Source organism: Salmo trutta, chromosome 23 (assembly GCF_901001165.1).
Source record: "Salmo trutta chromosome 23, fSalTru1.1, whole genome shotgun sequence".
Lineage (NCBI taxonomy): Eukaryota > Metazoa > Chordata > Actinopteri > Salmoniformes > Salmonidae > Salmo > Salmo trutta.
This window is the reverse complement of record NC_042979.1, coordinates 33,815,271-33,831,855: the sequence shown is the minus strand read 5'-3', so window position 1 is coordinate 33,831,855 and position 16,585 is coordinate 33,815,271. Positions and strand designations below refer to the sequence as shown.

Below are 16,585 nucleotides of genomic sequence, written 5' to 3'. Positions count from 1 at the left end.
AGTCTTCGCAGCAGCAATGTTCCAACATCTAGTGGAAAGCCTTCCCAGAATAGTGGAGGCTGTTGTAGCAGCAAAGGGGGACCAACTCCATATTAATGCCCATGATTTTGAAATGAGATGTTCAGCTAGCAGGTGTCCACATACTTTTGGCCATGAAGTGTAACAACCCAGCAAATGACTTTATTTCAGAGATATGCAGCAACATACAGTCAGATACTGTTACCTAAAATGCACATAGTACATAAGACAGGAAAACACCACAAATAACATTAACATACTGTATACAGTACATGTATTGTTGAAATTGTTGAAGGCTTTTCGACCAGCAAAGGGAGGACCAACTCCATATTAATGCCCATGCTTTTCAATGAGATGTTCGACAAGCAGGTGTCCACATTTGGCCATGTAGTGTACCTTCAAAAGGCCCTTTGTCAACTGTCCAAATTACTTGCATCTGTGCATTACACTTGGTAGAAGGGATAAACCAAGCCACTAATTCCTATAATAGTGTTAGATACCACTGTGAAAACAATAATTTTTGTGAAATGTTTCAATTTGTCGTTATAATATTGGTAGCAACAAAGTCGTTGTGGAAATCCATTGCAGTTCAACTCGACTACAAAACCTATAATGCACTGCTCTCTGGGGTGGCTAGCTAATGTATCTACACACTATAATACCTACAGTTGAAGTCAGAAGTTTACATACACCTTAGCCAAATACATTTAAACTCAGTTTTTCACAATTCTTGACATTTAATCCTAGTAAAAATTGTTTTAGGTCAGTTAGCATCACCACTTTATTTTAAGAATGTGAAATGTCAGAATAATAGTAGAGAGAATGATTTATTTCAGCTTTTATTTCTTTCATCACATTCCCAGTGGGTCAGAAGTTTACATACACTCAATTAGTATTTGTTAGCATTGCCTTTAAATTGTTTAACTTGGGTAAAATGTTTCAGGTAGCCTTCCACAAGCTTCCCACAATAAGTTGGGTGAATTTTGGCCCATTCCTCCTGACAGAGCTGGTGTAACTGAATCAGGTTTGTAGGCCTCCTTGCTCGCACACACTTTTTCAGTTCTGCCCACAAATTTTCTATACGATTGAGGTCAGGGCTTTGTGATGGCCACTCCAATACCTTGACTTTGTTGGCCTTAAGCCATTTTGCCACAACTTTAGAAGTATGCTTGGGGTCATTGTGCATTTGGAAGACCCATTTGCGACCAAGCTTTAACTTTCTGACTGATGTCTTGAGATGTTGCTTCAATATATCCACATAATTTTCCTTTCTCATGATGCTATCTATTTTGTGAAGTGCACCAGGCCCTCCTGCAGCAAAGCACCCCCACAACCTGATGCTGCCACCCCCGTGCTTCACGTTTGGGATGGTGTTCTTCGGCTTGCAAGCCTCCCCCTTTTTCCTCCAAACATAACGATGGTCATTATGGCCAAAGTTCTATTTTTGTTTCATCAGACCAGAGGACATTTCTCCAAAAAGTATGATCTTTGTCCCCATATACAGTTGCAAACCGTAGTCTGGCTTTTTTTATGGCGGTTTTGGCGCAGTGGCTTCTTCCTTGCTTAGCGGCCTTTCAGGTTATGTCGAGATGGGACTCGTTTTACTGTGGATATAGCTACTTTTGTACCTGTTTCCTCCAGCATCTTCACAAGGTCCTTTGCTGTTGTTCTGGGATTGATTTGGACTTTTCGCACCAAAGTACGTTCATCTCTAGGAGACAGAACGTGTCTCCTTCCTGAGCGGCATGACAGCTGCGTGGTCTCATGGGGTTTATACTTGCGCACTTATTGTTTGTACAGATGAACGTGGTACCTACAGGTGTTTGGAAATTGCTCCCAAGGATGAACCAGACTTGTGAAGTCTACAATTTTTTTCTGAGACCTTGACTGATTTCTTTTGATTTTCCCATTATGTCAAGCAAAGAGGCACTGAGTTTGAAGGTAGGCCTTGAAATACATCCACAGGTACACCTCCAATTGACTCAAATGATGTCAATTAGCCTATCAGAAGCTTCTAAAGCCATGACATAATTTTCTGGAATTTTTCAAGCTGTTTAAAGGCACAGTCAACTTAGTGTATGTAAACTTCTGACCCACTGGAATTGTGATACAGTGAATTATTATATAGTGAAATAATCTGTCTGTAAACAATTGTTGGAAAAATTACTTGTGTCATGCGCAAAGTAGATATCCTAAACGACTTGCCAAAACTATAGTTTGTTTACAAAAAATTTGTGGAATGGTTGAAAAAGGAGTTTTAATGACTCCAACCTAAGTGTATGTAAACTTCAGACTTCAACTGTATGTCAATATCATTATGTTATGTTATGTTATGTAACTTGCTTGCTGTATAATCGCATAAACACTTTTAAGAGTATCTCAAGAGTTCAGTTTACAGTTCGTCTCTGCCGAGTGAGTGCAGAGTACGTTGGTATGGCAACAACGACCTGAGATTGTATTTGAAGGAAAAACTAAATTGAATAATTTGGTGCAGTTTAGATTGAGCACATCTAAGTGTAATATATACACTGCTCAAAAAATAAAGGGAACACTTAAACAACACAATGTAACTCCAAGTCAATCACACTTCTGTGAAATCAAACTGTCCACTTAGGAAGCAACACTGATTGACAATAAATTTCACATGTTGTTGTGCAAATGGAATAGACAACAGGTGGAAATTATAGGCAATTAGCAAGACACCCCCAATAAAGGAGTGGTTCTGCAGGTGGGGACCACAGACCACTTCTCAGTTCCTATGCTTCCTGGCTGATGTTTTGGTCACTTTTGAATGCTGGCGGTGCTTTCACTCTAGTGGTAGCATGAGACGGAGTCTACAACCCACACAAGTGGCTCAGGTAGTGCAGCTCATCCAGGATGGCACATCAATGCGAGCTGTGGCAAGAAGGTTTGCTGTGTCTGTCAGCGTAGTGTCCAGAGCATGGAGGCGCTACCAGGAGACAGGCCAGTACATCAGGAGACGTGGAGGAGGCCGTAGGAGGGCAACAACCCAGCAGCAGGACCGCTACCTCCACCTTTGTGCAAGGAGGAGTAGGAGGAGCACTGCCAGAGCCCTGCAAAATGACCTCCAGCAGGCCACAAATGTGCATGTGTCTGCTCAAACGGTCAGAAACAGACTCCATGAGGGTGGTATGAGGGCCCGACGTCCACAGGTGGGGGTTGTGCTTACAGCCCAACACCGTGCAGGACGTTTGGCATTTGCCAGAGAACACCAAGATTGGCAAATTCGCCACTGGCGCCCTGTGCTCTTCACAGATGAAAGCAGGTTCACACTGAGCACATGTGACAGACGTGACAGAGTCTGGAGACGCCGTGGAGAACGTTCTGCTGCCTGCAACATCCGCCAGCATGACCGGTTTGGCGGTGGGTCAGTCATGGTGTGGGGAGGCATTTCTTTGGGGGGCCGCACAGCCATCCATGTGCTCGCCAGAGGTAGCCTGACTGCCATTAGGTACCGAGATGAGATCCTCAGACCCCTTGTGAGACCATATGCTGGTGCGGTTGGCCCTGGGTTCCTCCTAATGCAAGACAATGCTAGACCTCATGTGGCTGGAGTGTGTCAGCAGTTCCTGCAAGAGGAAGGCATTGATGCTATGGACTGGCCCGCCCGTTCCCCAGACCTGAATCCAATTGAGCACATCTGGGACATCATGTCTCGCTCCATCCACCAACGCCACGTTGCACCACAGACTGTCCAGGAGTTGGCGGATGCTTTAGTCCAGGTCTGGGAGGAGATCCCTCAGGAGACCATCCGCCACCTCATCAGGAGCATGCCCAGGCGTTGTAGGGAGGTCATACAGGCACGTGGAGGCCACACACACTACTGAGCCTCATTTTGACTTGTTTTAAGGACATTACATCAAAGTTGGATCAGCCTGTAGTGTGGTTTTCCACTTTAATTTTGATTGTGACTCCAAATCCAGACCTCCATGGGTTGATAAATTGGATTTCCATTGATTCTTTTTGTGTGATTTTGTTGTCAGCACATTCAACTATGTAAAGAAAAAAGTATTTAATAAGATTATTTCATTCATTCAGATCTAGGATGTGTTATTTTAGTGTTCCCTTTAGTTTTTTGAGCAGTATAATTTGTCATGATATAAACGGATGAATGTGTTCTAGACAAATATGCCCATACCATATATTGACTGATTTGACGATCTGGAGTGCAGGTAATAGTTTAAATGTTATGACATGTAATCGTGTTATCCCCTATTTAGTACGAGTTTATAAACCGAGCGCAAGATCACGAGACTTCCGGGAACCCTTGACAAGCAGACCAGGCCGGGGTTTGAGAAGTCAATGAGATAATCACAAATTCTTCCTTAGTTCATTTTCCAATTTAAAGGCACAACCTAGAATCGAGACAAAGTATTTGAACATTTTATTACCTGACATGTTTTCATTTTCTTAAAAAACTTTATATCGATGGAGATCACGACAGACATGGCAGCTCTGCTTCTAGCTCCTAAGCAACTTTGTTTTGTTAGATACTACTGCACTGGAGCTATGAACACAAGCATTATGTGCATGTGACCCAATACAAATTTATTTGAGTGCCTTTGACTTGACGGCATGCACTTGCGCGAGGCACAACCCAATAACGTGTTTCTGCGCATGACCTTAGCTAGCCAAGTGGTATCAAGGATTTTATCGGAGAACCAGTTTCTGCCCATCTTCTTACTGTACTGTCTTTATTGTAGCTATGATGCATTACCACACTATTTCCTGATTTCACACAAACCTGTTAGAAATTAAATCACGGGGAAAGTAATTTCATCCATTGATAGAACATAGGATTTCACCAAATTGACAGGGGTGGATTATCCCTCTCATGATGGTTTACAATGTTAATGAAAAGTGATTAAAAAAAAAACGTTTATTTACAATACCAAAAAAGCAGCACCAGCAATATTTTGAACACTTATTTACCCTTGGATGGTATGTTAAAGGCTTAAAGGCCCAGTGCAGGCAAAAACATGATTTTCCTGTGTTTAATGTGTCTTTCCACATTGAGGTTGGAATAATACTGTGAAAATTATGCAATTGTAGTGTAAGAGTTCTTTGAAAAGACTACCTGAAACTTCAGCCTGTTTTGGTGGGATGGAGTTTTTGCCTGCCTATGACATCACCAGGCGGTAAATCCATTAATGGAGCAATAAGAAGTCGTTCCAAACCTCTGCCAATAACAGCTAGTTTCCCCTCCCCACTTAGACCACTCCCAGACAGTCTTAGCAACATTTTTGCTTGAGAAAGTGCTCTTGTTAAGCTGTTTCTTTTTTACAATTTTGATTGAAAACAACCCATTTCCTCCAATGTAAGTCAGTCATAAACAAAAACAAATTAAAACATCCTACCTACTAGAAGCATCCACACATTTTCCCCAAAGCAATCCATTTGATCTACTTAATTTCATCCCAACTTTATAGTGTTTACCCGTTACTTGAGCAAAATTCTCAAATGAAAAGTGTGCACTTAAACTTTCACAAAAATCTTCCATTGATATCAATGCATGATCAGAGCAGACGTTTGGGTTTAAGCACTACTTTGTTACATTAGCATTTGGCTCGAAACTTATTTACATTGTAACAAACTAAACTCAAAGAAAAGGGCATCTACCCAAAACAGTGGCCTGAAACTGACACATTTGAGTTGCATGTCTCCATAAACACTCACATGCTTCATCAAAACCATTCCCACCTGTGCTTCACCCTAACAGATAACAGTCTCAAACATGATCCACAATTGTCCTCAGCCTTATTTCTCTTTTCTTTATGGTGTCCACTGTATTTCCATTCACAGGCAGTCCTTCCTCTTGTGCCTCAGGTTAGTGGGTTACTCTCTGATCCCCATCAGCAGCTTCAGTAGGTGGGCCTCCATCACCTGTTGAACTGTTCAGAGAAGAGAGACATGTTTCAGCCATAGCCTACTACTGCACAGAGATAATATGCAAAAATTTGAGGTTTTAGAAGTTAGAAGAAATGAAAAGCAAATGTCTGAAAGTTTGGTGAGTATTGAGCAAACAAAAAAGGCAAGTATCTGGTAGGGTTCATTAAATGTAAATAGGAATGCTAGTTAGTTAAAGCTATCCTCAAACTGAGAAAAGATAATTGAATCACAGCTCCAAAATGCCAGCATTTTAAACGTTAAATCCCTGTTCATACCATGGGACTAACATCCAAGTCATGAAATCTTAACAGCTACTGGGCTTATTTTGAGCATGGTTTGTAAAGTGGGATCTGATGCCATAACAGATGACATGTTTATCCTTGGCATACACAGCACTATAAAAAAAAAAAGTTTATTCTGATCCTAGTCAGGCCTAGTGAAACCCATGGACCAGACTGTTAGAATCAGAGGAGATCCCGCTAAGATGGCCTCATTTGCATAATTGTATAAAAACCCAGAAATCTGATTGCAGAAGAGGGGATGTGGGGGGAGGGCAGGGATTACTGTTATACACGGACAAGAAGGAACTCACCAAATACCCTTGTATTTCTTTAAACATACAGTGGGGGGAAAAAAGTATTTGATCCCCTGCTGATTTTGTACATTTGCCCACTTACAAAGAAATGATCAGTCTATAATTTTAATAGTAGGTTTATTTGAACAGTGAGAGACAGAATAACAACAAAGATATCCAGAAAAACACATGTTAAAAATGTTATAAATTGATTTGCATTTTAATGAGGGAAATAAGTATTTGACCCCCTCTCAATCAGAAAGATTTCTGTCTCCCAGGTGTCTTTTATACAGGTAACGAGCTGAGATTAGGAGCACACTCTTAAAAGGTAGTGCTCCTAACCGTAGCTTGTTACCTGTAAAAAAGACACCTGTACACAGAAGCAATCAATCAGATTCCAAGCTCTCCACCACGGCCAAGACCAAAGAGTTCTCCAAGGATGTCAGGGACAAGATTGTAGACCTACACAAGGCTGGAATGGGCTACAAGACCATCGCCAAGCAGCTTGGTGAGAAGGTGACAACATTTGGTGTGATTATTCGCAATTGGAAGAAACACAAAAGAACTGTCAATATCCCTCGGCCTGGGGCTCCATGCAAGATCTCACCTCGTGGAGTTGCAATGATAATGAGAACGGTGAGAAATCAGCCTAGAACTACATGGGAGGATCTTGTCAATGATCTCAAGGCAGCTGGGACCATAGTCACCAAGAAAACAATTGGTAACACACTACGCCGTAAAGGACTGAAATCCTGCAGCGCCCGCAAGGTCCCCCTGCTTAAGAATACATATACATGCCCGTCTGAAGTTTGCCAATGAACATCTGAATGATTCAGAGGACAACTGGTGAAAGTGTTGTGATCAGATGAGACCAAAATGGAGCTCTTTGACATCAACTCACCTCGCCGTGTTTGGAGGAGGAGGAGGAATGCTGCCTATGACCCCAAGAACACCATCTCCACCGTCAAACATGGAGGTGGAAGCATTATGCTTTGGGGGTGTTTTTCTGCTAAGGGGACAGGACAACTTCACCGCATCAAAGGGACGATGGACAGGGCCATGTACCGTCAAATCTTGGGTGAGAACCTTCTTCCCTCAGCCAGGGCATTGAAAATGGGTCGTGGATGGGTATTCCAGCATGACAATGACCCAAAACACACGGCCAAGGCAACAAAGGAGTGGCTCAAGAAGAAGCACATTAAGGTCCTGGAGTGGCCTAGCCAGTCTCCAGACCTTAATCCCATAGAAAATCTGTGGAGGGAGCTGAAGGTTCGAGCTGCCAAACGTCAGCCTCAACCTTAATGACTTGGAGAAGATCTGCAAAGAGGAGTGGGACAAAATCCCTCCTGAGATGTGTGCAAACCTGGTGGCCAACTACAAGAAACATCTGACCTCTGTGATTGCCAACAAGGGTTTTGCCACCAAGTACTAAGTCATGTTTTGCAGAGGGGTCAAATACTTATTTCCCTCATTAAAATGCAAATAATTTTATAACCTTTTTGACATGCGTTTTTCTGGATTTTTTTGTTGTTATTCTGTCTCACACTGTTCAAATAAACCTATTAAAATTATAGACTGATCATTTCAAACGTACAAAATCAGCAGGGGATCAAATACTTTTTTCCCCCCACTGTAGTCCAAGATAATATCGCTGCACAATATCTTTATGTAAGTAGACCGTGCATAACACAAATAAAGAAATGCTATATTTCCGCTTTATGTATGTATGCCTAGACTACAAGACCTCTTTAGTCATGATATTTGAACTTGTTCTTCCTGATGAGAAGTATATAGCCTAAATATGATCTGTATGAGATGCATATTTGTATACCATTCCTATGGCCCATTGCCACAGCCATATCCATAGCGTTGAAGCCAGAGTCAGACTCAATGGTGGGGTCGGCGCCACTTTCTGTGACAGGAAAGGATGGAAAATGTCAGATTACAGACCTGCCTGGATCAACACAGCCTAAATATAAGCAACATATCATCAAAATCATCAGTGCAGACCAAGCTTTTAACACAACATATTGTCTCAGTTAATAAAAGTCAGAGAATCATTCATCTAGAAAGTGACAGTTGCCACCAATGTGGTTTGTTAGTACAGTAAGTCTGCTGAATGGAAGGTCAGTCAGGGCTTCATTTCTTCCTGTACATGCTCCAGCCCCTCAGTCAGTCAGTTCTTACCTAGGAGAATTTCCACACAACGCAAATGGTTTCCATGGACGGCGTAGAGAACGGGAACCCCTCCGTTCTGAAACCGTAAGAGTGAAATCTTCAACAGGAACAAATGTTGCTCTATGATTGGTTTCACATACTGTACATTAAAATTAAGCCATACACAAGAATACAGATGAAAATCCTGATGTAACATTCCTACCCAGTCATATTCATTGACATCCACCCCACAGTCGATGAGCATCTTCACGATGTCTGTGTATCCCTTGCTGCAGGCCAGAGACAGAGCACTCTCTCTGCCTTTCGCCAACAGGTTGGGGTCCGCTCCCTAAAAGAAGAGGACATGGAAGAGACCATTGGTGAGAAAAGCATCTGGGCTAAATGGATTCAACAATACATGTACTGTATACAGTATGTTAATGTTATTTGTGGTGTTTTCCTGTCTTATGTACATTTTAGGTAACAGTATCTGACTGTATGCTGCATATCTCTGAAATAGTCATTTGCTGGGTTGTTACACTACATCACCAAAAGTATGTGGACACCTGCTTGCCCAACATTTCATTCCAAAATCGTGGGCATTAATATGGAGTTGGTCCCCTCTTCGCAGCTATAACAGCCTCCACTCTTCTGGGAAGGCTTTCCACTAGATGTTGGAACATTGCAGCAGAGACTTGCTTCCATTCACCACAAGCATTGGTGAGGTCAGGCACTTATGTTGGGGTACTAGGTCTGGCTCGCAGTCGACGTTCCAATTCATCCCAAAGGTGTTTGATGGGGTTGAGGTTATGACTCTGGTTATGCCAGTCAAGTTCTTCCACACCAATCTTGACAAACTGTTGCCACAAAGTTGGAAGCACAGAATTGTCTAGAATGTCATTGTATGCTGTAGCGTTACGATTTCCCTTCACTGGAACTAAGGGGCCTAGCCTGAACCATGAAAAACAGCCCCAGACCATTAGTCCTCCTCCACCAAACTTTACAGTTGGCACTATGCATTCAGGCAGGTAGCATTCGCCAAAACAAGATTCGTCCACCGGACTGCCAGATGACCGCGCCAGAGGCCAATTGTGGCAAGCTTTACACCACTCCATCCGACACTTGGCATTGCGCATGGTGATCTTAGGCTTGTGTATAGCTGCTCGGCCATGGAAACCCATTTCATGAAGCTCCCGACGAACAGTTCTTGTGCTGACGTTGCTTCCAGAGGCAGTTTGGAACTCGGTAGTGAGTGTTGCAAATGAGGATAGACAATTTTTACATGCTTCAGCACTTGGCGGTCCCGTTCTGTGAGCTTGTGTGGTCTACCACTTCGCAGCTTATCAGCTGTTACTCCTAGACTTTCCACTTCACAATAACAGCACTTAGTTGACCGGGGCAAATCTAGCAGGGCAGAAATTTTACGAACTGACTTATTGTATAGGTGGCATCCTATGGCAGTGCCACGGTGAAAGTCACTGAGCTGTTCAGTAAGGTCATTCTACTGCCAATGTTTGTCAATAGAGATTGCATGGCTGTGTGCTCCATTTTATACACCTATCAAAGACGGGTGTGGCTGAAATAGCCGAATCCACTAATTTGAAGGGGTGTCCACATACTTTTGTATATACACCACCGTTCAAAAGTTGGAGGTCACTTAGAAATGTCCTTGTTTTTGAAAGAAAAGCACATTTTTTGTCCATTAAAATAATATAAAATTGATCATAAATACCGTGTAGACATTGTTAATGTTGTAAATGACTATTGTAGCTGGAAACAGCAGATATTTTTATGGAATATCTACATAGGCGTACAGAGGCCCATTATCAGCAACCATCACTCCTGTGTTCCAATGGCACGTTGTGTTAGCTAATCCAAGTTCATCATTTTAAAAGGCTAATTGATATTTAGAAAACCCTTTTGCAATTATGTTAGCACAGCTAAAAACTGTTGTCCTGATTAAAGAAGCAATAAAACTGGCCTTCTTTAGACTACTTGAGTACCTGGAGCATCTGCATTTGTGGGTTCGATTACAGGCTCAAAATGGCCAGAAACAAAGAGACTGGTGTTTTGCGGGTACCATTTAATGAAGCTGCCAGTTGACGACTTGTGAGGCATCTGTTTCTCAAACTAGACACTAATGTACTTGTCCTCTTGCTCAGTTGTGCACCAGAGCCTCCCCGACTCCTCTTTCTATTCTGGTTAGAGCCAATTTGCGCTGTACTGTGAACGGAGTAGCTTCATTAAATAGTAGCCGCAAAACATCAGTCTCAACGTCAGTGAAGAGGCGACTCCGGGATGCTGGCCTTCTAGGCAGAGTTCCTCTGTCCTGTGTCTGTTCTTTTGCCCATCTTAATCTTCTCTTTTTATTGGCCAGTTAGATATGGCTTTTTCTTTGCAGCTCTGCCTAGAAGGCCAGCATCCCTGTCTGACTTCTGTTTACTGATAGTTAGCTAATACGTCTAAGGAAATAATAAAGATGAAACGCAACTGTCTAGCTAACGTTAATGTTATTGTTAGCTAGCCCAAGATGGGCCCGCTCTTGGGTGAACTAGAGCTGTTCTTTGCAACTCTGCCTAGAAGGCCAGCATCCCGGAGTCGCCTCTTCACTGTTGACATTGAGACTGGTGTTTTACGGGTACAATTTAATGAAGCTGCCAGTTGAGGACTTGTGAGGCGTCCGTTTCTCAAACTAGACACTAATGTACTTGTCCTCTTTGGTTTTGTAATGATCAATTAGCCTTTTAAAATGATAAAATTTGATTAGTTAACATAACATGCCATTGGAACACAGGAGTGATGATTGCTGATAATGGGCCCCTGTACGCCGATGTAGATATTCCATTAAAAAAAGCAATTTCCAGCTACAATAGTCATTTACAACAGTAACAATGTCTACACAGTATTTCTGATCAATTTGATGTTATTTTAATGGAAAGAGAGAGAAAAAAAAAGGTGCTTTTCTTTCAAAAACAAGGACATTTCTAAGTGACCCCAAACCTTTGAACGGTAGTGTATAGTGCATGTCTCAACATGTTGTTCTTACGTTCTGGAGCAGGAACTCTACGACAGCTATCTGTCCGTGTGCTGCGGCCCACATCAAGGGGGTGAAGCCTTCCTCATCCTGCAGGTTAATCACTGTCTCTACAGCGATACAAACATCAAAGGGGTCAGTAACATGTTTCACATATTTCTGGTCAACCCGTGAAGCCCTTTATAGACATTTGAGTTAATGTTATTCTTATCTTACCAACGGTTAATTATGTGACTGTTCATGGTTGTAACGAGCCCAACATCAATATACCATTAACAAACAGACATGAATACAACTCCACCCTGAGGGACATTGCCACCTTGTTCAATCCTGCTGGCCAAGAACACCATTTCTCCCTGTGCTGCCAGCTGGTGAATGGACAGGGCTGGAAAGAAGGCATAAGTCACATGTATCATTCAATGTTAGAGTCAAGTACGTTTTAGGTTGTAGTCTATGTTTAAGAGGGTAAGTGACATGTGACAAACTTTTTTAGTTTAGGATGAGCTCAGGTACTTACAGTGGACCAGAAGAGGAGTGGAGGACACCTCGTTTCCACGGTGCTTGTTGGTGAGTGTTGTCGACTGTTTGATGGGGGAGAAGTGTTTGGTGGTGGATGGGGTGTAAACATGACGCACTTGTATCCCTGGTGAGGGCGACGTCTGAATATTACACTCGGCTGAAAGAGGCAAAAGAGATATAGCATCAACCATCAGCTCAGCTCAATTGAGGAGCAAAATATCTCCTGATTTTCTGGGGTCGAATATGGAAATCACATTGTAATACTAATAAGGAGTGCATCAACACTTGGTAGTCAGTTGGTACCTTTAAATAAAACAGACGCCACCTCCAAGTCGGAATTGACCTGGTCCTGGATGTTTTTGCTGTCCTCCTCGTTGAGCGACTTGACGAACCTTGAGCACACGTTCATATCAAAGCGGTTGGGCAGGATGAACTTGATCCCCATGGCCACGTTCTGTGCACCTGTGTCGTCCACACTCCCACCCGGGTGTTCCGACTTGATGTTGCTCATATCTGGCATGACACATATCCCCTCCATCTCTTTGGAGACCGAACTGGTCCTACCTGCTACTGAACCTGTGTCCATGACCGAGACAGTGACACAGTGAGTCAGAGGGTCAACTCTGCGCCGGGTGGATGTGATCTATCTGGTAAATAAATAAACGCTTTGATCACCACATCCGGTCTCCAATAGAAGATAGTCTAAAAGCCTAGAATGGATACAAAAGCAACATCAGAATGTGGTAACGTTAGTTCAAGTTAGTGTGTGCCAATGTCATCAATTTAAGAATGCAAAGCTGATGTCTTTTGTAAAAAATATATATATATTTAATACTACACCAATCATGAATTACTACTGTCTATGTGCTGTGTATATACACCTTTTAAACAATAAGTGTCAACAATAAAAAATAAAAAAAAACTGGGTAACGTTAGTGATGCTATGCATAAATCCAACAGGAGAGAGTGGGGTTGTAAGTGAACAGACAATGATCATTCCTAAATAACAACATGCGTGGAAAAACAAGTTCGAAGGCTTGTATTCCGCGTCAGTTGAGACTAGCATTGTCTATGCAACTTGCTAGTTTTAAAAGAGCTAGCTAGCTAATTCTTGGACCTTCAACAAAATTCTGTCCATCTTAAGAAACCCAACTGTCTAGCTAACGTTATTGTTAACTAGCCCAAGATATGCCCTCTTGGGTGAACGAGAGCTAACTAGCTAACCAAGTCAGAAATACGTCAGTCTTTCTGGCTTAGTGTTAGCTAGTTAGCATTGTTAGCTAGCTAACAGACCCAGCAGAATCCCTTACAAGCAAACTAACGTACTGATTACAAGCACAAATAAAACCGTAGTAAGGTGAGTCACAATAATACAGAATGATTTCTTACCTAGTAACACATTTTGTGTAATGTTCACCGCTGTTGCAACGATTTGACAGCTGGCTTTGTGCTTGTTTTGATGTTTCTCGCGCATGAGCAGTTTCTTCAGATCAATGTTTTTTTTCTCCACATGTGACAGATTTAATCGTAAAGGTATCAGTGAATGATACGATTCAGAAAAAATATATTTTTCTAGTGAAAGACCTATTAAACAGATTTTGGTATTTTAAATTAAAGGTAATTAATGGATGAATTGGTTAAATGAATTACGCTAAAATAACCACACCTCTAAATTCGATTTTAAGTCAGTAGTCTGGTTGTGTATGTAGAATATTGAAATTTCTAAAAGGCCCCATGTAGGCCTATGCATCCTCTCTTGGGGAATGCTGCTTTTTAGTTAGCTTTGCGACAGTATCAAAAATAAATTTCGGATTGTTCTTATTTTCCTCAATTAAGTTGGAAAAATAGGATGATCGAGCAGCAGTGAGGGCTCTTCGATACTGCACGGTACTGTCTTTCTAAGCTATTCAGAAGACTTCCAGTTTGGTGTGGCCCCATTTCCGTTCCAATTTTCTGGAAACTTGCTCCAGAGCTCGTGTATTTTCTGTATACCAGGGAGCTAATTTCTTATGACAAATGTTCTTTGTTTTTAGGGGTGCAACTGCATCTAGGGTATTGCGCAAGGTTAAATTGAGTTCCTCAGGTGGCTAACTGATTTCTGTCCTCTGATGTTCTTGGGTAGGCAGAGGGAGTCTGGAAGGGCATCAAGGAATCTTTGGGTTGTCTGAGAATTTATAGCACGACTTTTAATGCTCCTTGGTTGGGGTCTGAGCAGATTATTTGTTGCGATTGCAAACGTAATAAAATGGTGTTCCGATAGTCCAGGATTATGAGGAAAAACATTAAGATCCACAACATTTATTCCATGGGACAAAACTAGGTCCAGAGTATGACTGTGGCAGTGAGTAGGTCCGGATACATGTTGGACAAAACCCACTTAGTCGATGATGGCTCCGAAAGCCTTTTGGAGTGGGTCTGTGGACTTTTCCATGTGAATATTAAAGTCACCAAAAATGTGAATATTATCTGCTATGACTACAATGTCCGATAGGAATTCAGGAAACTCAGTGAGGAACGCTGTATATGGCCCAGGAGGCCTGTAAACAGTAGCTATAAAAAGTGATTGAGTAGGCTGCATAGATTTCATTACTAAATATTTATCTCTAATCTTTCAAGTCCTGCCTTAGAGTGTATGCTTAAATTAAGCACTGTTCACTTTTGTTTTTGTGTAGGTGTTTTTACAGCTTGACCCCTGTCCGGATCAGGGAATTTGGGGCACACCTCTCTATCCCAACCGCTAATATTTACTGTGCATTCGGCAGCGATAACAGCCTTGAGTCTTCTTGGGTATGGCGCTAGAAGCTTGGCATACCTGTATTTGGAGAGTTTCTCCCATTCTTTCTGCAGATCCTCTCAAGCCCTGTCAGGTTGGATGGGGAGCGTTGCTGCACAGCTATTTTCAGGTCTCTCCAGAGATGTTCGATCAGTGTTCAAGTCCAGGCTCTGGCTGGGCCACTCAAAGACATTGAGACTTGTCCCGAAGCCACGCCTGTGTTGTCTTGGCTGTGTGTTTAGGGTCTTTGTCCTGTTGGAAGGTGAACCTTCGTCCCAGTCTGAGGTCCTGAACGCTCTCAAGCAGGTTGTCATCAAAGATCTCTCTACACTTTGCGCCGTTCATCTTTGCCTCTATCCTGACTAATCTCCCAGTCCCTGAAAAACATCCCCACAGCATGGTGCTGCCACCACCATGCTTCACCTTAGGGATGGTGCCAGGTTTCCTCCAGACATGACGCTTGGCATTCAGGCCAAAGAGTTAAATCTTGGTTTAATCAGACAAGATAATCTTGTTTCTCATGGTCTGAGAGTCTTTAGGTGCCTTTTGGCAAACTCCGAGTAGGCTGTTGTGTGCCTTTTACCGAGGAGTGGCTTCCATCTGGCCACTACCATCTGGTCACTCTACCATAAAGGCCTGATTGGTGGAGTGCTGCAGAGATGGTTGTTCTTCTGGAAGGTTCTCCCATCTCCACAGAGCAACTCTAGAGCTCTGTCAGTGGGACCATCAGGTTCTTGGTCACCTCCCTTACCAAGGCCCTTCTCACCCGATTGCTCAGTTTGGCTGGATGGCCAGCTCTAGGAAGAGTCTTGGTGGTTCCAAACTTCTTCCATTTAAGAATGATGGATGCCACTGTGTTCTTGGGGACCTTCAATGCTGCAGACATTGGTTGGTTCCCTTCCCCATATCTGCTGCAGTCTTGGAGCTATACGGCCAATTCCTTCGACATTATGGCTTGGTTTTGGCTCTGACTTGCACTGTCAACTGTGGGACCTTATATAGACAGGTGTGTGCCTTTCCAAATCATGTCCAATCATTAGAATTTACCACAGGTGGGCTTTAACCAAGTTGAAACATATCAAGGATGATCAATGGAAACAGGATGCACCTGAGCTCAATTTAGAGTCTCATAGCAAAGGGTCTGAATACTTATGTAAATGTGATATTTCAGTTTTTAATACATTTGCAAAAATATCTAAAAAACTGTTTTCCCTTTGTCATTATGGGCTATTATGTGTAGATTGATGTAGAAAAAAAGTAATACATTTTTAAATAAGGATTTAACGTAAAGAAATTGTGGAAAAAGTCAAGGGGTCAGAATACTTTCCGAACAACTTTGCTGAACAATTTACTAAATGGCCACCGGACTATTTACATTGACCCCCCCTCCCCCTTCCATTTGTTTTGTACTCTGCTGCTACTCGCTGTTTGTTATCTATGCATAGTCACTTCACCCCTACCTACATATACAAATTACCTCAACTAACCTGTACCCCGCACATTGACTCGGTACCGGTACCCCCTGTATATAGCCCTGTTATTGTTATTTTATTGTGTTACTTTTTATAATTTTTTACTTTCATTTATTTGGTAAATATTT

At 42.3% G+C, this 16,585-nt stretch overlaps 1 protein-coding gene across 1 annotated transcript; it reads right to left on the bottom strand.

Annotated features, from left to right (window-relative positions):
• Positions 1-4,409: 4,409 nt before the first annotated feature.
• Positions 4,410-13,731, bottom strand: LOC115159852 (ankyrin repeat family A protein 2). Its single transcript, XM_029709916.1, has 9 exons — positions 13,602-13,731; positions 12,516-12,922; positions 12,211-12,369; positions 12,013-12,078; positions 11,706-11,803; positions 8,883-9,008; positions 8,690-8,756; positions 8,334-8,414; positions 4,410-5,930 (listed from the first exon to the last, which is right to left on the bottom strand). The coding sequence occupies exons 2-9, from the start codon at positions 12,796-12,798 to the stop codon at positions 5,875-5,877; spliced, it is 936 nt and encodes a 311-aa protein (XP_029565776.1). The 5' UTR covers positions 12,799-12,922; positions 13,602-13,731; the 3' UTR covers positions 4,410-5,874.
• Between the last annotated feature and the right edge of the window lie 2,854 nt (positions 13,732-16,585).